The sequence below is a fragment of the Drepanopeziza brunnea genome, assembly GCF_022702325.1.
Source record: "Drepanopeziza brunnea f. sp. 'multigermtubi' strain 214-2 chromosome Unknown ctg19, whole genome shotgun sequence".
Classification (NCBI taxonomy): domain Eukaryota; kingdom Fungi; phylum Ascomycota; class Leotiomycetes; order Helotiales; family Drepanopezizaceae; genus Drepanopeziza; species Drepanopeziza brunnea.
Genome location: NW_027094082.1, coordinates 744,555 through 766,947, shown reverse-complemented (window position 1 = coordinate 766,947; position 22,393 = coordinate 744,555). Strand labels below are relative to the sequence as shown.

General features: G+C 49.2%; 4 protein-coding genes across 4 annotated transcripts; all 4 read right to left on the bottom strand.

Annotated features, from left to right (window-relative positions):
- Nucleotides 1–9,305: 9,305 nt before the first annotated feature.
- On the bottom strand, nucleotides 9,306–10,835 carry L3040_008990 (uncharacterized protein; the record flags this gene model as incomplete). The annotated part of the gene is made up of 5 exons (XM_066155795.1): nucleotides 9,306–9,532; nucleotides 9,626–9,734; nucleotides 9,816–10,178; nucleotides 10,479–10,579; nucleotides 10,667–10,835. 5 exons carry the CDS (start codon nucleotides 10,833–10,835, stop codon nucleotides 9,306–9,308), a joined length of 969 nt encoding a protein of 322 aa, XP_066010084.1.
- A 3,032-nt stretch (nucleotides 10,836–13,867) lies between these two features.
- L3040_008989 (uncharacterized protein) lies at nucleotides 13,868–16,009 on the bottom strand (the record flags this gene model as incomplete). Its single annotated transcript, XM_007297818.1, has 2 exons — nucleotides 13,868–15,433; nucleotides 15,491–16,009. The coding sequence occupies 2 exons, from the start codon at nucleotides 16,007–16,009 to the stop codon at nucleotides 13,868–13,870; spliced, it is 2,085 nt and encodes a 694-aa protein (XP_007297880.1).
- Nucleotides 16,010–17,758: 1,749 nt separating this feature from the next.
- On the bottom strand, nucleotides 17,759–20,733 carry L3040_008988 (uncharacterized protein; the record flags this gene model as incomplete). The annotated part of the gene is made up of 7 exons (XM_066155794.1): nucleotides 17,759–17,849; nucleotides 17,923–17,980; nucleotides 18,035–18,197; nucleotides 18,728–19,620; nucleotides 19,703–19,856; nucleotides 19,914–20,142; nucleotides 20,243–20,733. 7 exons carry the CDS (start codon nucleotides 20,731–20,733, stop codon nucleotides 17,759–17,761), a joined length of 2,079 nt encoding a protein of 692 aa, XP_066010083.1.
- A 357-nt stretch (nucleotides 20,734–21,090) lies between these two features.
- Nucleotides 21,091–22,081, bottom strand: L3040_008987 (uncharacterized protein; the record flags this gene model as incomplete). The annotated part of the gene is made up of 2 exons (XM_007297820.1): nucleotides 21,091–21,440; nucleotides 21,547–22,081. 2 exons carry the CDS (start codon nucleotides 22,079–22,081, stop codon nucleotides 21,091–21,093), a joined length of 885 nt encoding a protein of 294 aa, XP_007297882.1.
- Between the last annotated feature and the right edge of the window lie 312 nt (nucleotides 22,082–22,393).

Here is a 22,393-nt window from a genome sequence, read left to right as displayed (position 1 = left end):
GGCTTCCAGAAGCCCCCGTTGCGACACGCTGGAAACCGCTTGCTGGGGTCGACACCCATCATCGACGGCGCCGGGATAGGGCAACACCAGCGGTCCAGCATTCGCACCCTTGATCCCCTGCAGGGACATCACTCGGTAGCGTTGCGTACGGTAAGCCTGTGGGTGCGGTGCCAAAATGAAGGCGACCCAGTCGTTGCCGTCTTCCTCGGCCCGGCAGCACGCTTCTGGTCCAGCGAATCGGGGCTGCGGGCCAAACGTTTTCTGACTCTTCTACCGGTACTGTACTTACTGTACGTACTACGACGGTACTACTACGTACGTACTACGTTGTACGGCGTGCCTACTTACCAAATGCAGTTAAGAAAGCTCCGGTCTTTGCTGCAGGTACGATGCAGGAACAAGAGCTCGACTAGCTCGAGTCTCGAGTCAGGCATGTATGCCTCAGCAGAAGAACCTCGACGACCTTCCGTCTCGAGCATATCAGACTTCATGTCAGAGTCAGACGACCACCGCGCACTGTCAGCTAGTAGTGGTGGTGGTAGTAGCTAACTCGCATCCTGTCATCTGATTTCTCATGGTTGTACTTATTCAACAGAGTCTGACTCGCTTCGCGTCGTGTATTGTCGATTACGGACGGCTTCAACGTCGCTTGGCTGCTCCCCCAGCCACTTAAGCCATCCGCTATCATCAATACACTGACACCCAGGCTTCTTCCAACCGCGGCTTCCGGGCCAGCTCCCAAAATCACGACGGGGCCGTGGGACCTGCAAGACAAGAGTCGCACTTGCAATACTCCGTATGGGGGGGGCCGGACTTGCTGGGCCAAAGTCTAACTAACTCACTGCGATTTCCGAGGACAGGGTACGCTTATGAAGAGAGGGTCTTGTCTATCTTCTCGATATCGATACCGTTGCTCGTCTAGAACGTGGCGCTCCGAAGGGAGAGAGAGGGTGGGAGCGATTCCGACAGGCTGGACACGGTTCATAATGAGACATCCGCCACTTCTCCGTGACATTTCATTTCGGGGTCTCTGTTTCCCACGAGCTCATGCCCTCTCGGATCTTCCACTCAGATCAAATCGAGTTAATGACACCATCAACGGCCCGCGACGTTCCCGTCGCCCGGAATGTAGACCAAGCTGGGCAGGGTCGTAAACCAGTACTGCCAAGTTTACCTTTCTGCAGCTGTCTCCAAGCCTGCGAAAATTCGCCAACCCCAGATTCTTTTCTAGCTAATCTTTGACAAGGTCGGCAATGCTATTGGTCAGAGGGTGATTTGGACTTGCATAAAGTTGCTGCTACTCCCATACGTGGTACATGCTTGCGCATGCGTCAACTGTGGGGCGTTCTTGTTCTCTCTCTCTCTCTCTCTGTCTCTGTCTCTGTCTCTGTCTCTCTCTTTTTCTTCTTCAAAAAACTACCGAGTATGTCCAATCGGCAAAGTTTCTTTTTGAAGATTTCCTTCTGTCAGCGCCACGACATCATGAACTTGGCCGAAGTCTCGAGATTATCACACCACTTTGGCTACCGAACTGTCTCTCCCCAAGCCAGGCACACTCGCAGAGTCAGAGAGCCGACCCAGCAATAAGAACAAGCCGATTTCAAGATGGACGTTGAGACATGGGAGCACACTTCACTCGGCGGCCGAAAACGGTTAGCTAAATCTTCCGTGCTCGACATTTATCACAGATAGATTCGACGCAAGCATTCGTCGCCAGATCACCAGATTATCGGCCGAAACCAGCTACCCGGAAATTTCTCGAATGTTTCAGATCACTCTAAAGAAGAAGGCAAAACAAGTGTTGGCCAGCAAGCACGGATGATGAGGGTAGAAGTGGGGGGCAACGTTTCAAACCGAGGTATGTAGTTGCAGTTGTATTACAGTATTGTTATTGTTATTTATTATTGTTATTTATGCACTTTCACATAGACAGATGACGTATTTATGCGTGGTCGTTGTCGCATTTGTTACGAACGCTCCCCAGGTTCCACGTTGGAAGACAGCCGAGTGAATGTTTACAGAGTGAGTGTACCTGATCGCAGCTTCGCTACTCCTGCTTCAAGGGAGGGCCCCGAATTAACCTTGAAATTAAAGACTGTATCTGAAGTCTGAAGGTGCATCTTGCAAGACAAAAAAAGCATTGCACTCCAGTGGGCACGTGTGCCAAAACCTCGCCGTGTATTCGCATCGGGTTATTTTTTCTCCAAGCAAAAAATCCCCACGAGGCATGAGCACGCATAAACGAAATCGCAAGCCTCAAGGGTGCATTTGGTTCGTTCGTTCGTACGTACGTAGTACGTACAGTAGTGCGTACTACTACGTACATGCAGGCGCGGCCAAAACAGCAGAAACGTAAAGACGAAGACCAATGATCGGCGCCCAAGATATCCAAAAATAACAATTTTAAACTTTTCTCGCGATTAGCTTGCTGGAATCTATCATCCAGTTGAGCCGATCTCTATCTCTCTTTGCTAGACATATTATTGTCCTGTATTTCTTTGTTGGCCGCACTTGCCGAAGCTGTAATAACGTCCAGGGCATATTGCTGAGAACCTAATGGGTTGCGCCATCCTCCGCGCAGTATTCTTTACTCTGTACCTCTGTGTAGTACACAAAGTAACGTCCCATGCAAGACCGGGGCCGTGGTAAATACTATACAACTAAACAGCCCAAGACCGCCGGAAGGACTAGCTGCTCTTCCCCAGCGGATGAAGAGCTCCTGGAAGCGGGGACGGGGAGTTCAAATAGTAGTACGTAGTACTTTAGAGTAAAGTGCGGCCAAGGCCGAAAGCTTTTTTATTTCAACGGCTGCTTGAGTAGTTGTAATTGATATGGGAATAAGGGAAGTGGATATGTGGAGATCTTGCCAATGTCTGGTGGACATTCCGCCAGACGGGATTGCAAATTTACTATCAGCGGGACGGTAGCCGTCCCGACCAGCGGTATCACGCTTGCTCCGAAGAGAAGTCAAACAAAGGCCTGGTGGTCCCTTCGCAAATCAGGTCATGGTCGCTTGCCCGGTGAATCAAGATCCTACGCGGCAAACAAGCAGAAGGAAGACACGCAGACTCTACTACTGTACAACTATTTTCTGTCCTGCCAAGTTGTAACCGCTTTAGACGAGGCGGAATCTTATCCTGGAACAGAGATGCCGGAACGGCAATCGCTTTGACAATAGCATTTTTAATTTTTAGGTTAAAGGTACGACGAGATACGGATATGACACTAGGTATTTTATGGGAGCCGCCCCCAAAAAAAACATGTATACAAAATAAAAAAAGGTAATACCCGAATATTCGATGACGACCTTCGATATTGGCTGTCTGGAAATAATCAACCCTGTCTCATCGTGACGAGATTGTCTGTACTCTACCTCAGCAGGGAGAACATCGGAAAGCAAGAGAAGAGAGACTCACTCTCCAAATTCTTCCCCCCTGGGCGGCGGGCCGGGGCTCCCGGATCAATTCGAGTCGATATTCGATATTCGATACCTATCTATCCCACACGGGACGCTGGAGAAAGAGAGTTTTTTTTTTCTTTTTCTTTTTTTGTCTTTCCCTCTCGCAAACATTTCCTGCCAGCGACTCGGTACCGATCGATTAAAATTTAAACCCAGCCTCACTCAGCCTCAATATGAGAGAGAAGGATATACTCTCTCTTCCCCCGGCTGGGACCCCCCCACCCCCCCACCCACACTTCCAGTACAGTAGGTACAGTACCTAGGTAGGTAGGTAGGTAGGTACTTACCGGTACTACTACCTACTACCTACTAGGTATCAAGTACCTACCTACCCAACCGCGCATGCCGAATCGAGAGCCCACGCCACGCCACGACCGCCTCGCACATCGCACACGCACCGCATACGTACCGCATACGTACGTAGTAGTAGGTAGTAGGTAGCCCCAAAAGCCAAAGTGCAAGGTCGCGCTTCTACCTACGTACGTACGTAGTACGTACGTAGTACGTACGTAGTAAGTCAGGAAAAGCTTGACCCCCGCTGCCCCAAGTCTCTTTGTCTCTTTCTCTCTTTCTCTCTTTCTTTCTCTCTTTCTTGCGAATTCTCCTCGCTCGGACTCGCTCGCTCGCTCGCAGCTTTACCGGTACCGTATTCACGCTATCCGGATACGTACCGTACCGTACCGTACTTACCGTCTCTTTATCGCGATGCGTTGCTCTCTGCCCTGCCTGCCTGCCGCTATAATTACCTACTACTATTACTGTGCTGTATTGTATTGTATTGTATTGTATCGGGCCTCCCCCTTCCAGAGCGGACGGGCGGGCGGGCAGACGCACGCACGCACGCGAAATGATCCCGTCAACCGGTATTCTCGCATCCGCTTCTTCGTTTGCGGTTTTGCCTCATCGACCTACCTAGGTACGTAGTACGTACGATGGTTATCGCCTCTCTCGTGTGTGTGTGTGTGTGTGTGTGTGTGTGTACGATGTGAGAGTGCCCATTCCCATATTCCCATATTCCCATATTCCCATCACGGAAAGTGAAAAAAAAAAAATTAAAAAAATTAGGGAGTCGATGCGTAGTATGTAGGTTGTTTTTTTTTTTTTTTTTTCCGATGTTTCCATACTTGATGATGATGATGACGACGGGTGCGGGAACTTGGATCTTTTAGTTTCTTTTTAGGTTTCTTTTTTTTTTTTTAGAGAGAGAGAGAGAGAGAGAGAGAGCCAGCCATTCTCGGTTTGTAGGTACCGGTACCGGTAGGTGTTTTCGTGTCGGGATTTCAAGCCGCGCACAGTCGTCTCGTTGGGAAGAGGAAGGAAGATGGAACCTTTTTTTGGGGGGGGGGGGGGGGGGGGGGGGGGGTTGCGTTCTTTTTCGGGGGGGGTTCCTTTTTTTTGGGTTCCCTTTTTTTTTCTTCTTTTTGAATTTGGTGAGACGTGATGGGGTGAGTAAGGTAGATAGGTAGAGCTAAGCTAAGCTACCGTAGCTAATCGTCGATTTCCTTCAAATTCTAATCCGAGAGGAATTTGACCGACCGACTTGCAGCGCCAGGTCGGGTTTTTTTTTTTTTTTTTTTTTTTTTTGAGACTCGTTCCGGATAGCTGGCTAGCTTGGATTTTTTTTCCGCCGGTTGGGATTTTTGCGAGGGATTAAATTTGAGCCGGATAATTTTAATTTTAAAATTTTTAAATTTTCTTTTTTCTTTTTTCTTTTCTAAAATAAAATAAAATAAAAAAATAAATAATTTATCTAGGAGAGCGATACTTCGGGGTCGAGTTCGCGTTAGCAAATCTTTTTGGTTTTTTTTTTTTTTTAAATTTGGTGAAACGTGATAGGGTGAGTAAATAGGTAGCTAAGCTAGCTAGCTAGCTGAAAGGTTACGTCAATTGCGCCTTTTTCTTTTTTCTTTTTTTTTTTTTTGATTCGTTCCGGATGGTTGGCTTGATTTTTTTTCGCCGTTTGAATTTTTCGGGGTGTTTAATTTGAGCCGAAAATCTTAATTTTAATTTTCAGTTTTTAAATTCTTTTTTCTTTTCTAAAATGAATAAATAAATAAAAAAAAGAATATTTTTTTAATTTTTATCTAGAAGAGCGATACTTCGGGGTCGAGTTCGGGTTAGCAAATCTTTTTTTTTTTTTTTTTTGAATTTGGTGAAACGTGATAGGGTGAGTAGATAGGTAGCTAAGCTAGCTAGCTAGCTGAAAGGTTACGTCGATTGCGCAGGTTTTTTATTGGGGGGGGGGTTTTTTTTTTTTTTTTTTTTTTTTTTTTTCGTTCCGGATGGTTAGCTTGATTTTTTTTCGCCGTTTGAATCTTTCGGGGTGTTTAATTTGAGCCGAAAATCTTAATTTTAATTTTCGATTTTTAAATTCTTTTTTCTTTTCTAAAATGAATAAATAAATAAATAAATAAAAATTTAATTTTTATCTAGAAGAGCGATACTTCGGGGTCGAGTTCGGGTTAGCAAATCTTTCTGGTTTTTTTTTTGGATTCGTTCCGGATGGTTAGCTTGATTTTTTTTCGCCGTTTGAATTTTTCGGGGTGTTTAATGTGAGCCGAAAATCTTAATTTTCATTTTCGATTTTTAAATCTTTGTTTTTTTTTTTTTTTTTTTTTTTCTTTTTTTTTTTTTTGGTGCACCAATCGTCGGTTACCTTAAATCTAATCCGAAAGAATTGACCGACCGACTTGCAGCGCCAGGGCGGGATATTTCTTTTTACAAATTGAATTCGAGCTAGCCGACGGTTATTTATATCCAGAGCTAGGTTTTGGAGGGATTTGATATCAGACACCCGGCGGTGGGTTTTTCTTTTCGCTTACTTTACTTTTAGTTAGTTAGGGAAGGGAAGGGAGGGGAGGGGAGGGCCCCAGAATACGGATTGCATGTCAGACAGAAGAGGAGATGTCCGTTACGGCCAACGTCGAAGTTGATATCGATGGCAATCTCTCGGCACACCCCCTTCCTTCTTCTCCAACCCCAGCCGGGAATTCCTTGCGGGGCCGCGAGACATCTTGGGGCGGATCATCGCCAGGGCAAGCAAGTGAGTGAGGTACTAACTAAGGTACTAGCAGCGAAAAGGGTGGGTGAGCCTGCTTCATTCTGAAGCAAGATGGAAAGGGTGTTTGTTGTATTGTGGGTGTGAGGTGATGGGTGGATCAACGAATAGTGAGTGCTATTGGTGTATGGGAACGAATTGACACGCAGGACAGATAAAGATAGATAGATACCGGTACCTATGTATACACTGGCTCTCGAAATAATCGACCGACTGACCTTCTTCGCACCGAAATACTCAAAACAAGGTTAAGGTAGGTTATGCCTAACTCCCCCGAACATCTTGAAACCCGATAAGCGTAAAAGTACGTAATAGTAAACCAGAAAGATAGCGGAGAGTAATTAATCTACCTAGGTACTACGTACATCACGGCTCGGGGCAGGCCTGGCAATTACTTATCGACCATTATACTTCAAAGGGTTTCGAGCGGGTAGCGTCGATATGGTTCGTACGTAGTACTACTACGTACTACGTAGGTACAGAATCGGTAGTAGGAAAGGAAGGGCTCTCGATTTTAAAACTCTTACTTACTACGTAGGTTGCACGCCACCGGCCCCCCAGCCCGATCCCAACCCACGCATTTGCTTTTCGAAACAGACTCTCTTCCTTACGTACGTAGTACCTTTCGGAGAGAGAGAGAAACTCTATCTCCCAAGAAACCCCGATTTCTAAACCCTTGGGGTATCTGCCACTGCTTGGCCTGGGAGGGGTTCCGTATAACCTACGAAGTTTCGCAACGGAGTACTAAGTATTGTACCGGTACGTACTAGGAGTAGCAGAATAGGTCGACGGCGGAACTATTTCCTCCAAGACGGGAAGCCAAAAAAAAAAACCAAAAGTCTTACAATCGTATCCAAGCCCCGATTTCGAATCCGTATTTTTTCTTTTTTTTCTTCAAACGGCTGGCTGCCGTTGCCGAACCCTGCCTGGCCACAAGACTCGCGCAACAGACTCACACTTTCTCGTATTCCCATACTTTCGCCACACGCACTCATTCCTCGGGAATCGGGGCAGCGGAGGACGTCCCAACCAGAGAAGGTAGGTACGGTAGCAGGTGCTCCCTCCCACCAACCAAATCAAGTCAAGCCTTATCGACCCGAGTGAAGAACACACCCCGTCGTCAGAACAAGTAATCGAAGAGGATACCACGGAGAGAAAGGGAAAGGTAAAGGCGTACCTGGAAAAAGTCAAAACACACACGTGAGGATAGTAGCACCTAGGGACCGGTAGGTACATGCATACACGTACTCCAATAAACTCCACCTGTGAGTAGGGTACATACATATACTCCAATAGACTCCAATCGCCAGCGGGCAGCGAAATCCACGCCCTTGACGGCTCGCTGGCTAGTTGGCTAGCTTGAGCGGCTACTGAGCCAGGCTCACTCTGGCTGATCAAGTGATGGACTGACTGACTGGCTGACTGATTCCCGTACCTCCCGGCTCCCGTTGAAAAAAATACCCCCCAAAAAGGCCCTCACTCACACACTTCAAATTCCGCAAGTAGAAGAAAAGCAAAAAGAGGAAATAAAAAAATTGAAGCAAGAGAAAGAGACAAAGAGACAGAAAGAGAAAAGCAAAACAGACCGACCGCCCGCATACCTACGTAAAACCACGTATGTATATGTATGTACGTAGTATGTACTACACATGTATGTACGCACGCATGCATCCGTGCCTAAAAAAAGAAAAAGAAGAAGAAAAAGAAAAGATTAAAAAAGGAAGAGAAGAAAAAAGAAAAGAAAAGACGAAATCTAATTTTGCGGCTGTGTGCCTTCAGCTTGCCTTGCCTTGCCTTGCCTTGCCTTGCCATATCACATTTCCATTCCGTAATTCCATCATTCCATACCGGGCTGTCAGAATGCAAAACAGGCGATCTTTTCATTCTCCGTTCCGTCTTCTCCTTTTTTTTTTCCCCCTTTGCTTTCCTTCTCGTTCCTCGTTCCCTGCGACGCACCTCTGCACCCACGTTAGACTTTCGTTGGACTCCGTCTTCTCCTTCTTTTTCTTGTTCTTCTTCTTGTTCATTTTCGTCGTCGTCTGCTGCTGCTGCTGCTGCTGCTTCTTCTTCTTCTTCTTGGTGGATTACAGAGTCTCCGTGGCGGCGGGGGCTTACCTATCCGGGTCTCTTTCCTTCCTGGGCTGGGGCCGGCAGAGAGCGATTGGAGATGCGGATGTGGCTGTGGCTGTGGAAGTGGAAGTGCAGGTGAGGTGAGGTGGCCATGGAAAACTGATGGCCGGTGGAGGACCGTTCGTTGGGGAGAGGTGGTTGTTGGCTGGCTGGCTGGCTGGCTGGCTGGCACCAGGCGAGAGGCTCGGTGCTGATTACTTCCCAGCGGGACTTGTACTTCGTCGTTGCGAGAGCGTCGCTTTCAGAATCAATATCAATATCATGCATGCCCTTCTGTATATCCAGCCTCTTCAGGTCAACATGTACGAAAGCAAAAGGAAGAGAAAAAGAGAGAGAGAGAGAGAGAGAGAGAGAGAGAGAGAGTATCTCGACCTAAACAAAACATATACCGGAATGGGAAATCGTGACATCTGGGGACCAAAAGTCAGCTTGTACCCCATGGCGTCTTGTTGTTTGTTCTTTCTATCTTCGTTTCCAACAGTCTGTTTACTCCTGGGAGCTGCAGCTTTGACACACTTCAAAGGTTTTCCAACTCCTTCTGTTCCCAATGTCTTCCTTTGCACACATCTCGCAGCTCAGCCTCCTCGTCCAGTCTGACCCTTTCCGATGCAAAGCTGGTGCCCAACGGCATCTCCAATGATCTCTTACTCCCATGACCTAGATCAGCGCGCTTGGTACATGGTGCGGAAGCTGCAGTGTATCCTTCTCTCTTGGGCCAGGGACACCCACAGTCTGGGCATGAATCACACGAGGTGGGTGGTTAGTAGTGTGGCCGGTCCTCCTCGAGGTCGCTACCGCTACCTCTGCGACGACCTTGAGCTTCTTCTTAGACTTCCTTTCAGGTGCAGTTGTCAGCCAATGAATGACAACGGTCGCCCAGGTCACTGTTGAATTATGTGTTAGCTTACGAGTAGTGACATCTCTTACTCCAGTCATCTCAGAGGTGGTATAGCCGAGAGGCTCTGAAGTCAGCATACCATCAAGTGTACCAAATGTAAAGAAGAACCATGCCTGTTCTCGTTCAGCGTAGTACAGCAAAACTGAGACATTAGCCACCGTCGACGCCAGAACAGCAATACATCCCCACTACACGAGCAGAAGTCAGCATTGCTCGGTAGTCAGAATACCGGAAGTCATACTCTCGAAGTGAGAGCCGTTATCACGTACGAATGCTTTGCGAATGACTCCAACCAACGCACCCTGCGAAATAGCAACGGTCTCTCTTTCTTTGAAGGTGTCGACGTTGCAGAAGGTCAATTTCGTCACGAGCGATCGCAAGGCTGGGTAGACAAAGGTGGTTTTCATTCCCTTGACCATGTATGGCTTGCAACGCCGAAGGAAGACCGTCGTGAGGAAGATATTGATGGACACATCCCAGCCCAAAAAGACTGACGTGATCGTCCTTGGTATGCCAATCTGACATGTTCCGATCGTGCTGTTGAATGTAGCGATGCGGAAAACTAGTGCTGTGATCCCAATCAGGCCAAATCCAAGAAACACGAGAATATGCCCTGCGAGAAATGAGTAGTCCTTGAGCCGGCTCCGTCAGTTCGCCTGGACGCTATGGGTACGCTCCACCAAGAACACGTATAAGGAATATTTCTGTCCCAAGTAGAACAAGAGGCCAATAATGATCGCTGCTTGACAGGAATGTGCGTCGTAGATCCCGTGGCCGAAGTACAGAACACACTGCCATGTGTTGCAGTCAGCTTCGATCAGTCACTATGGAACTTGGAGCCAAGCTAGCTGTATAGGTGTGGATTCTACCTCATGCAGTATACTACTTCACTAGCGGGGTGCCATGTTCCCAAAGATCCTTACCGTACTAACACAGAAGAGGCTTCCAATGAGATATGTGTGCAACACGATGAAATGAGTAGCGGACAGTTTGATCAGTGCATACGAATCTTTCATAGAGGTAATGCGTACAGCTGTGGCTTCTGATCAGCAAGAGTTCTCCTCGGGGCTTTCGATGCCTCCTCCGGGTACGGGCAGTTTGACCAAAGAAGGTGGCTCACCCCAACAAGCATTTGTGGTGATAATTCCTCCCAGTGCAACTATGATGTATACCATATGACCAACTTGGAACCTGGGGTAGGCGGAGTCGTATGGGATTCCATCTTGTTCCGCTGTGCCGTTTGAAGTGGCGTTGAGCAAGGACGCTCGTCGCAGAGGAGCAAGAACCATTTCAAAGCTCGTCGAATTCGATCGGCGCATGTATCAGCTGTATAAGCATGTTGGAAGGGATATTTTGAGGAGGTAGCTAGCGAGTGGACATGGGATCGAAGGGAATAGCACAAAGGCTGAGGTAGATGTGTGTAATAGGGAGGGCGGAGAGGGGAGTAGAAATGTTTGATATTGCATCCTGTGATCGAAATTATTTCCCTATAGACAATATATTTTCTCATCTCAATGCTTAGAGCGCGGTGGAGTGCTGGCTACGAGGAAGCTGCGACCGGACATGTACTTTGATAAATTAGAAGGAAGGCTAGATGGCGTGTGACGTCTGGTCCCAAAACAAGTTGGGAGAACCGTGAGCAAAAACTCATGAGGCTGATATGAGATGCCCGAGCGAGAGTGATATTCGAAAGTAATTTACGGGAGATGGTCAGGTTTCCTGAGTCCGACTGGGGGGGGCTTATCGTCGGCACTAATACCCATTTGGCATCAGCAGAGGACATGGAAAATTAATGAAGGCACGTCGGGCGGGGGTGGGTGAGGTTGAGCAAACTATCGTGGTGTTGAGGAGACAGGTGCGAGTTGCGGGCTGCGCATCAAAACAAACTCCGCGACTTAAGCGAGAGAGAAAGGTGCGGAAGGGCAACACATCAGTCTGGAACCGATATCATGCTTCGCTCTGGGCCACTTCGAGCGAGTCAAATATATAACGGTTTTGAAAAGTGCTGCAAGTTTGTTTGCAGCATTGGATCGTAGGAGGGAAACACTCGCAATAGCAGACGAAAGTCCTGCTGGTGGACAAAACAGTTTAAGCCTACAAGTCGGCGAGTGCATCGATTCATTGTTTAACCTTAGTTTCGTGATCAGAAATCTCAGCTGTGCCTCGACTATCTGTGATTGGGATAAGTACAGTGCTGGCTTGCCAGAGATGCTGAGACCAAAGCACACAGATCCTCCGGAAGGCACAAGAGGTCCATGTCCCATAATGTTCAATCTGCATGACATGGCCCGCTCGTCAGTCGGACTGAATATAGCAATGTCTCCGCAAGAGTTCCGAATGCTCGAATCTTCCGAGTCCTGATGATTATCAACGACCAGCGCAGCCTCTTACCCAGCAGAGGCCAACGACTCCATTCCTGTATCTGTAGTCCAAGTCCAAGAAGCAGGTTGTCTTCACGTAGTACGTACTTAAAACCAACCTCCAAAACCATCGTCTATCCTGCTCCTTACTATACTGTTGTAACCGATTCAGCTGCATACAACGAGCCAGTATCTATTATTTTCTCTTGCTCTCAGACTCGCCGTCCAAAGTAAACCAACAGAGATGTTTCCCAGACGAAGATAATTTCAAGTAAGCCGTAGGATAGCAGGTCACTCACATCCCCTCCCCTTAAGAATCACATTTAAATGTCAAATACGATACATCATCCAGCTTTTCAAATCTCCAGAACCAAAGCTCAAACCCTACCCCCACAAGAAAGGATTCACCACGTTCGCCAGCCCGTATCCACGCACCACTACCACCACCACACTCCTCCTCGTCCTCCTCCTCCTCGTCCTCCTCCTCCCCCTCCCCCTCTTCTTATTCCTACCCAAAAGCTTTCCTTTCCAACCAAATAATCAGACAAACAAACCACAAAATCCCAACCCCTGCCTCGAAAACCGATCCCCTCCCTCCCCCCTCCCCTCGCTACCCAAATATTTCTCTTTTCCCCTCCTTTCCTCTCCTAAAGAAAAACCTATACTTCTTCCTCCTGCCACTGATCCGTCAAAAAAAAAAGATAAAAGTAATGACGCATAAAAGAAAGAAAACATAAAGATGTAAAAATATCCACCATCACCACCAAAAACACAGAAATATAAAGATCACACACAGAAAAAGAAAAAAAAAACGCCTTGCTTCTCTCGCATCGCGTCGTAAATAAAAAGAGAAGAGGGGAGAGAAGGAAAAGCCCCGGGATTGATTTTGCTGTTTTGTGGTTTTGATTTTTTTAGTGTTGATGATGTTGATGTTGAGCTCGCTTGCCTCGCTTATCTATTTGGGGGGTTGAAAGCGAGAGCGATGGAAGGAAGGAGTCTGCCTGCCTACGCCTGACATGTCTGTCTATCTTTCTTTCTTGATATCAGCAGTATCAGCATCGGCATCAGCGGCATCGGCATCAGCACCAATCAAGCAAGCAAGCAATCGGGAAGAAACCACAAAGTATTTACCATGAACTTTCGTCCTCACCAGTCGGGCAATACGGTCTTCTTGGCCGGGTAGGATAGTCAGATAGATAGATACCCATTCATTCATTCATTCATTCATCCATCCATCCGCTCATCCATTCATCCATCCATCCACTCATCTAATCTACGAAGAAAAAACTTCCAACTTTCAATTTCCAATCTCCAACTTCTAACCAATCTTTATTTATCCTGTATTGTATTATTATCATCATCATCATCATCACAAACTCCCACACCATCACTTACTCACTTACTTCCGTCAAAAGGAAAGGGAGGGAGACTCACAGCAATCAATCGCCACAAGAGCCCAACGCAGAGAGAGTATTCAATTTGAAGTTCTTTCTTCTTCTTCTCTTCCATCACATTACATTACATTACATAAACAAACACAGTCCATGACTTGACTCCAGAGGTCAATCCATCTCGTCAGCCCTCTTGCTATTTTTTTCCTTTATATTTAGGTTTTCCAAAATTCCCCCATTTTTCATTTTTGGAGATCAAATCCATCGAACCAATCGATCGCATCAATCATCACCTAAACTGACATGACACGAGAAAGACCGAGGTAAACCCCCCATTGCATTATATATATATATATATATATATATATCAAAGGCCGCGAAATTTCGCCCCGCTAAAAACAGACAAAGGTAGATGAGGTGTTTGTGTAACAAAAATTCCATACGAGAACGCCCCCGCTCCCGCTCCCCTCATCATTGTTGGTATCATGTAGAACGAAGCCGCCCCGCAAACCCTCCCTCCCACCCCCTCCTTCTTCTGCAAAAATGACATAGGAAAAAAAATAGGTGTCGTCAGTGATCCAGGCCAGGCTGGACGCCGCCACGCCCCAGCGTGATCTGGCTCAGGCTCAGCGTCCGCGGTGCGGTTTTCCCGTCGTCGGCATTGCTGCGGACGGCGGCGGCGGCCCCAAAAATCTCGTCGCCGTACGGGTTCCGCTCTTCGGTCGGGGTCCGGAATACGTCGTCGTCGTCGGGGTGGGGGCGTTCGTCGTAAGGGCCGTCGTCGCTGCTGTCATCCTGCTCGGAGCTGGAGAAGTGGCGACCATCGGCGGTAGTCTCGCGCTGGCGGCGAGGATTCCTGACAGCGCCCGAATCTGATCCGGGGGGTTGGGGGGTGGAGCTTGACGAGAGCACCACTTGGAGTTGTCGTTGGAGACTGAGGACCACGGCCTCGAGTTGCAGCCGCGCTGCCTGCTCGACGAGAATCATGTTTGTTAGAGCGTTGAAGTGCTCACCTGTCAGTGGACAATTATCGGGCATGGTGGGAGGAGGGGAAACGATTCCTCGAATGGTCGGTGATCTGGAAATCGGACGTGCGGTGGGTTGTCCCGTAGCAAGCAAGGCTACCGGTGGAAATGCGTCAAAATCGGGACGCGGAGAAGTATGCGTGGACACCGTTGAAGGAAGACTACTTCCATATGAGGAAGACCGTTTCCGACTGCCTTGTCTGCTACCACGAAGATCTCCTCGAGCTTGCGATTCGCTATGTCGTGGATGCTTCGGCAGCGACAAATCCGATGTTTGGATTGCTGGCTGAGGTTGTGGGGGGTCCCGGGCACGGCAATTTCTCTTGGGAGGGTCTTGGAGCTGGACAGGCCCATCATGACCTACCCGGTAAACCATTCTCTCTAGCCTGGTCATGCGATCTTCTAGGAGCTGGAATTTTGTTTCCAAACTTGCCGCTTGAGTAATTTTCATACCCGCCATTTCACCCATGGGCCCGAAGCTGAAAGGCTGCGGCTTCTCTTCCGTTTCCTCTTCAATTGGATATTCTTCTTCGAGTGGTGTAGGCTCCTCCGTTTCTGCCTTGTTCGATGACATAGGAGACAGCGGTCCTGTAGGATCATAACTCTCTCGCCAGTACTTGATCTCATCGCTGCGCCGTCTGGAAACAACATTCGCTCTGGCGGCTTCCTGAAGCTCGCTCACACTTCTCGAACGTCTATGGGGCTGACTACTGATAGTAACAGCCACGTCAATCGCCGACTTGGCTTCATCATCCGAAATGAGTTTACTATAGCGAGGATGGCTACTGGCAGGCCTGGGCGAAAGTCCCGTGAAGTCCTGCGCGTATCCCGGTACTCTATTGGGCGACCAAGGACGGCTTGGTGTCGTAGCCCTCCGCGGCCGATTTTGTATGTCCTCCTCCTGTGTAGAATCGCGATTTGTGTCATTTGAAGGCTCAATATGCTGGAGAGTCTCAATATTCTGGAGAGTCTCAATATGCTGGAAAGGTAAGTCCTCTGCTACAATCGAATGAGAGCGAAGTGCCCGGTTGAACTCGTCAATAGGTAGGGAAGTAGAACGTATTTGATGGGTTACTGGCCCTTGAGTAGTCCTGTGTAAAGGAGTAGGGTCCTTTGCCGTAAGTCAGTATGTGCAAAGCTATCGCTACTTGGGACAAGGGTAGCTTACGCTGCGATGCTGCTCTGTCCGGACAATACTTGAGCCTCGATCCACTTCGCTTGGGGTCGGGCTGATTTTTTGTTTCTTTCCAAAAATCCGCCCGAATACAGATCGCATGGAGGTCTTTTTCCGTTGCGGTTTCTCGGTGCTTGCAGAATGCGGCACGCTCGTTACAGAATTCCTCAGCCTGCTGGGTTGATTGGGCTTATGACCTTGAGTCGCCCGCCTGATTTGCGCTTCATGCGGAGGAGATGGAGCCTCCCTGGGCGGGGTAAACTCACTGACAGCATTTCCGTTCGGAGGAGAAGTCTTATCAGGCTCGTTGGTTGCTGGTGTCGAAGCCCTCAGCCTCTCGATCCCTTCCGCGTCCAAAGGAAGTGCTATCCCAGTGCCTGGGGCCCTGATGGGGAACTCGTCGTCGTCCGGGAAAGGGATCGGTTGCGAGATGGTCTTGCCTCGGACTGAGGATCCCGTATTCGTGCGCGCCGGCTCCTCTCTCCTTTTTCCAGCCGCTCGGAGTTTGCTCATGGTAGAGACTGGTGATGAGACTGGGGCAGAGGCAGAGGCTGAGGCAGAGGCTGAGGCAGAGGCTGAGGATAGGTCCCTCGTAATTCAGGAGCGACAGGCCATCGACATATAATAGAATTGCTGGTCGTACATTTGCTGGCCGGTCCTGAAGGACTTAAGGAATGTTGAATAGTACCTGATAGGGTAAAATTAATGCAAGGTGATGTTGTCGCATCTCATTTCGTCGCATATATTGAAGTATTGCCGCGCTATTCCCTTGCCCCATGGGGAGGAAGGAGGAGGAGAAGAGGGAGAAATGTGTGTGAAATCATTGCCTTGCTCATGCTCATGCATAGCGGATCGGACGCATCAAGTAATGCTGTGAGGCCTGTCAGCGATTGACAAGGACACTCCAATGAAACCATCTCGACCAGAGTCTAAAAGATTAAAACGGGCGGGAGACGCAGAATCGGGTATCCCTCTCCGTGAGCCGCGTCAAGTACCCTTACTACGGATATAGAGTAAATACTAGTTTTACTAGTATCTCTTTCGGCTTCTTGGTAGTTTTACTTACCCTTCTTACCTTTCTTACCTATCTGGCCCTTTCTTGCCAATGGCTTTTCTGACCCACGATCCACGAAAGAAGTGCAGGCAGGCACAGCAAATGAGACGATACCGGTACTTCGTAGTGGATTTAGGATGCCAGGGGGTGGCTTGGTGAGCGCGCCTCGGACGCTTGGCTCCATCACCCATCACCCATTCACCCATTCACCCATTCACCCAGAGCCAGAGCTGCCATCCGAAACCAGGAGCATTGTGCAATCTGGTCTGGAGTTTTGGTATTTTCGTCTGATATTCTCGCATTCCCGCTGTGCGCAATCAAGATCGCGCGTCTCCAACAAACGAATTGAACAAAGCATTGATCGCCAGAAAATTCGTTCCCGCAATACAGTATAGATTGTATTAATACATCCGATTAACCGTCGCTCAACGGCTTCACATCTTTTTTTTTCCTTTTTCTATTTTCATGGGCATGCCGAGAGAGAGCAGCCCGCTCGAACACATGGCACAGCACGGCCTTGCATCAGTGCGCGCGAAGTGGCTTGATAACCCACATCTTGCATGGATGAATAATAGATCCCAACACGCGAACGGTACGCCGTGGCCCCTGACGACATGGGCTCGGAGCAGAAGCCCTGTTGCTCTTGTGCCGCGCACATATCCAACATTGGTTGTACGGAGTATCGAGGATAAGTCCATTGTATTCTCCTCGGAGGCATGAAAACGACAACGTAAACGAAATTGGGCACAGCCGGAGAAGAACCGCGTGGGTAGGGACTGACACTCTGCTGATCGGGCGTCGTCATAGCAGGCAACAACGGAATGTTGAGACTTGAAAATAGATAGCCTTCTCCCTTCGCGGCGGATCTCTTAAGCGAAATGGGCCTAGGGGTTGTCGATAAAGGGATTGATTCATGGATGACAAGCACTCGCTTCCGCCACACGTTCATGCATGTAACTGACTCAAGTTCCGCCCAGTCTTCCGTATATGAGATGAATTAATGCCGGAAGTGCTCTCCCATTCCAATCAGTCCAAAGACTCCTCTGCGACAAAGCCCTCCATCGCGACTCTGGAGAGAATGCTTCGAAGGCTTCGAAGGGCCACTGCATAAATCAATCCAGGTCCGCGCTATCCCCTTATTTTTCTTAGGCTCTCTCCTAAAACATTTCGGCTGCAACCCGTGCTCGTTACTCGTCTGTGCCCGGAACTCATTGTGTATTGAGGTCCGCGGCCGAGGGGTAGCGGAGATCTGAGTGTTCCTCGAGAAACTCCATCCATCGTTTGAGGAATTTGTTGCCCCTAGCAAGATCACACATATAATTTTAGCACCCCGCCTCATCTACGAACAGGAGTGTGGGCAGCTGGGACTCACTGTAGCGTTTCGGAATCGCCAATCACCACGAGTGAACGCTTCGGCCTCGTCATAGCGACTGTTCGGTTCAGCCTCTTGTTCTCGGGGAAATAAATGCTCTGACAACTCTTACCGTTCAGTCTGCGTTTCTCACCTAGGAATCCCACCTCCTTGTCTGAATTGCTTCTGACGAGGCTGACGATGACGGCCTCCTTCTCCCTTCCCTGAAATCCGTCTACACTGCCCAATTCAATGCCTGGAAAAGCCTCCTTGATCGAGCTCTTAATTAGTGCAAGCTAAGAATCATTAGCGTGTTGCCATTCCACCCATCAGTACCACTCAGACGAGGGAGTTGGGGATAGTAATCTATCATGCTCTGAATTTCGGCTTACTCGTCGGTTCCCAAATTATTACTTTTAGAAAAAACCCAATCTGGCGCAGCCAGATTGGTACTTTTCAATTTTTCAGGAGCCGACGAGTAATGCTCAAATGTGATCTGAGATAGACGCTTCGGGGCATTACTTCTTGACCAGGAAGAAGATCCAAAGAGCAACATTTGCCAATTAGGGGTTGGTGTCCACTAATCGAGCATCGATGCATTCTTGGTTTTCATTCCCAAAATAGCTGTTAGGAGGTAACCCATCACAATATCCCAATAATACCGGGCGCCTGGCTTCCATGTCGACATGGTACGCAATAGCTAAGCGCTTAATCTGCAACTTCGATCTTCTTGTTCTGCATTTGAGTTTTCCCAACATAGAACCCAGAACTTGCAGCAGGTCAAGGAAATTGTAAAGATACGCGAAGGACAATCGGGAGATCTTACCTGGGCATTATAGGGCGTGATGACGGCGATATCTTCAGGCTCGACACCAGCATCGACCAAGCTCTGGACATGCTGCCTCACCAGCGCTGCCTCCATCTCATTGCTCTTGCTGTCGCCCATCATGCCCTTCCCGGCCTTCTTATCGACCTCCTCCTCTTCGTTCTTCTCGGGGAAGTCGCCGCCTTGAGTGTCGTAGAATATCAAAGGCTTAGTTGTGTCCTCAGTCTCCGCTACCTCGTAAGGCAGTTCCTTCAAAATCCGGGTTTTCACCCCATCAGCTGCAATGAGCTTTGACTCGTATAATTCATCCGATGGAAATCTCATGATTTTTTCGTGCATGCGATACTGCGTCGTGAGCATCCTCTTGATCGCGGGACCATGGAGAGCAAGTAGCCGATCGAACAGAGTAGTCTCCAGAGTCATACCCTTGATGATACCCTCTGTTTCCACCGCCTTGGACTTTTTGGTCTTCGAGTTCAGCGTCTTGATCGTTGGCGGCAGCTGGAGATGATCACCGGCAAGCACGACCTTGCTGGCCCTGAGAAGAGGAACCCAGCATTGTGCCTCCAGAGCCTGACTCGCCTCGTCTATGATGACCACGTCAAAGACTTCGTCCTTCGTTTGAAACCCTCCGGCGCCGTGCAAAGTTGCAAGTACAACTTTGCTTCCCTTGATAAGACTTCCAATGCACTTCCTTTCTCTTTCCCTGAATTCTTTGCGAAGTTCCTTCAAGTCGCCATAGATCGCCTTACGCTCTCGACCACTTTTCGTCTTCTTTATCGAGGCTTGCTTCGTGTCCATCTCCTTTCGGACATCCTTGACAATCGCAGCAGCCTCCGAAGTTTGCGTAAGGACATCCAGAGAGTGATTGAGTACAGAAGGTAAAAGTCGCGCTAGGCGATGCGAAAATTAGTAAATGCTGTAATATACATACCCTGAAAGCTTAACACCGTCGAAATAAGCAACCCCTCTTACCTGGATGTCCAAGTCGGACAATAGGGATCTTGTGCGGAGCCAGACGTTCGACTATGTTGTCAACTGAGATGTTTGAAGGTCCGCATACCAGAACCCGCAAGTTCTGCTTCAACATTTGCAATATCAACTCAATCAATGTATGGGTTTTGCCAGTCTGTAACTGCCTTAGCCATAGCTCAGATTCAAAGTGACCAGTGGAAGAGTCACATACCCCGGGAGGACCATGAATAAGAGCAACCTCTCTCGAAGCCAAAGCAAAACGAATAGCGTCCTTCTGTGAGTCGTTGAGACTAGGATCAATCCACTCCAGCCTGCCTCTATCGCCCCCACTCAAGTCTCCAGAAACGGGCGACGGGCTACCCAGCCCAAACAGAACCTGCACGAAACCGGAATACTCGTCGGGCTTCATCTTCAGCAGCAAGTTCAAAGTCTGGTTCATCCTAAGCACCCCATCAGCAAAGCTCGAGAAGGGACAGACACCGCAGTAAGCTAGAAAACGAGAGAGGAGAGGCACAGAAAAGCGAGCTTTCGCAGACTTGCCGTTTGTAAGTAACGTCGTTCGCCAGCTTGACAATCCACATCCTCTTCGCACCGGGCACGTCGTCCTCCTCTCCATCAAGCGCCACCCAGACAGCCCCCCGCGTGACCTTGGTGATCACGCCCCTCGCCCCCTTCTCCTCCATCTCCCGCACCTCCCTCTTCTTCGCGCTCCCAGCCGGCTGCTCGCTCACCACAACGATATCCCCCGTGCGGATCCCGTGCTCGGGAAGCTCGCCATCGCCATCCTTGCTCTTCTTGCTCGCCGTCGCCGAGTCCGGGGACAGCTCGACGACCGTCTTGCCTCCGAGACCGGTTCGGAGAGAGGAGAGCACGAGGTTCGTGATGGCGATGCCAGCCCGTTGGAGGGATGCTGGGGAGGTGTTTGTGATGAGTGATGAGGTCTCTGAGAGCTCAGATTGGAGTTCTGCGTCTAGGAGCGCGAGCTGCGTGGTGCAGAATGAAGAGATATCAACTGCATCTTTGGGCGCCATGATGGGTTTCTCGTCTCGTAGGTTTGGAAGGTGGACATGAGGGGTGTTACTGAGGTGGTTTTGAGGTTGGTGGGAAGCGAGCTTGTCGATTCTCATAGGCACTGACTATTAGATCACAAAAGAAGACTAAATACAGATTAAAGTCCTCAACATCTCAACATGGTTTTATGTTCACTCCACCGAGTGCAAGCTATGTCTTCAAGTATCCTCTTTGGTATACATGGTTCGAGGAGAAAATTATTCAGGCAGATTTTCCCCAATGCTGACTACCCCTCCCAACCTGTCCCCAGTCATAATGCCACGGTATGTATATAACCTCTTATACAATCCTATATAATTCTCCCAGCCTCCCTCCCCTCACTTCTCAAAAGCCCTCGGATCCACCACTACCACCACGATCAAACTTGTGGACATCAACGCAAACGAAATAAATGCAACCAGTGCGATGCTCCCTCGACTCGCCGGGAACTTCCCCTGCATGATCCAATGCTGCGACTCATAGTAGCGGTGGAAGCCCACGAACAGCATCAAGATACTGATAGCCAGAAAGGTCGCCCCAAGCGGCTTGCCTGTCTGCCGCAGATGTCGAAACGGGTCGCTGTCTCCGCTGGGCGCAGACGTGGTACTCAGGCGGAAGATCTGCGTGATAGCTATGCCAATGGAAGCAAAAGCCAGGGAAGTCCGAAGCCAGGCAAGAAAGGTCCGCTCTGGAGAAGCCAGCTCGTTAGCAACCATACGGGGATGAACAAAACACAACTTAAAATACCGCGCGTTGCCTCTTTTTTTTTTTACTTTTTGGGAAAGCCTTCTTACCTAGAGCCAGATGGTCTCGAGCCACGCTCCCCTTATTCTCCAGCTCGATAGACCCGTACTTCGACATCGTCCTCGCCCACCAAGACTCCCTCTCCTCCTCCTCCTCCTCCCCCTCTTCTTCAACCCCATCCCCATTCCCGTTTGCCCGCGCGCATCTCTCCCGCGTCGAACTCGCCCTACTGCTGCTCTGCTCCCGCAACCCCGTCCGCGCCGTCTGCGTCGTGCCCTGATAATCCACACTCGTCTTCTGCCCACCACCACCACCCCTCCACAAGATCCCCGTCTCCTCACCCGCAGTGCTCTCCGCTGTCTCCGCGCGGTGCCTATCCGTCCCCGTTCCCGTTCCCGTTCCGTTCCCAGTTCCGGGAGCCATCGTCGTCGTCCCAGGTTTGTTGTGCGCAGCAGCAGAAGATTCCATGGTCGCTTTCCGGCTCCGGGCTGTGTCGAAGATGCTAAAGATCCGGTCCCTCGCACTCCTCGACACTGGGCTGCTGCCGCTGCTGCTGCTGCTGCTGTCGCACACTCTCGGCGTCATGCTGGGAGAAGATAGGCAGGGGAGACCCTGCTTGAGCTGGGGATGCTACAGTACTAGTCAGAATAGATCCAGAGGATCAGCGAATCTTATCTTCTATCTTCCGGAGTAAGTATATCCCGCGATTCTTTCCGGAGAATTTGACGACTCTCACCTGAAGAGCACCAAAAACCGATTCTCCAAACCGATGAACACAATTTTTGATTTGCAATCAAATCATATGATGCAATCGCAGGCCTAGGGACCTCACTTATGAATCGATTGCGCTACGTAGGTACTCGGGCTGCAAATCTTAGGAAGCTGCTAGTCGTCGGC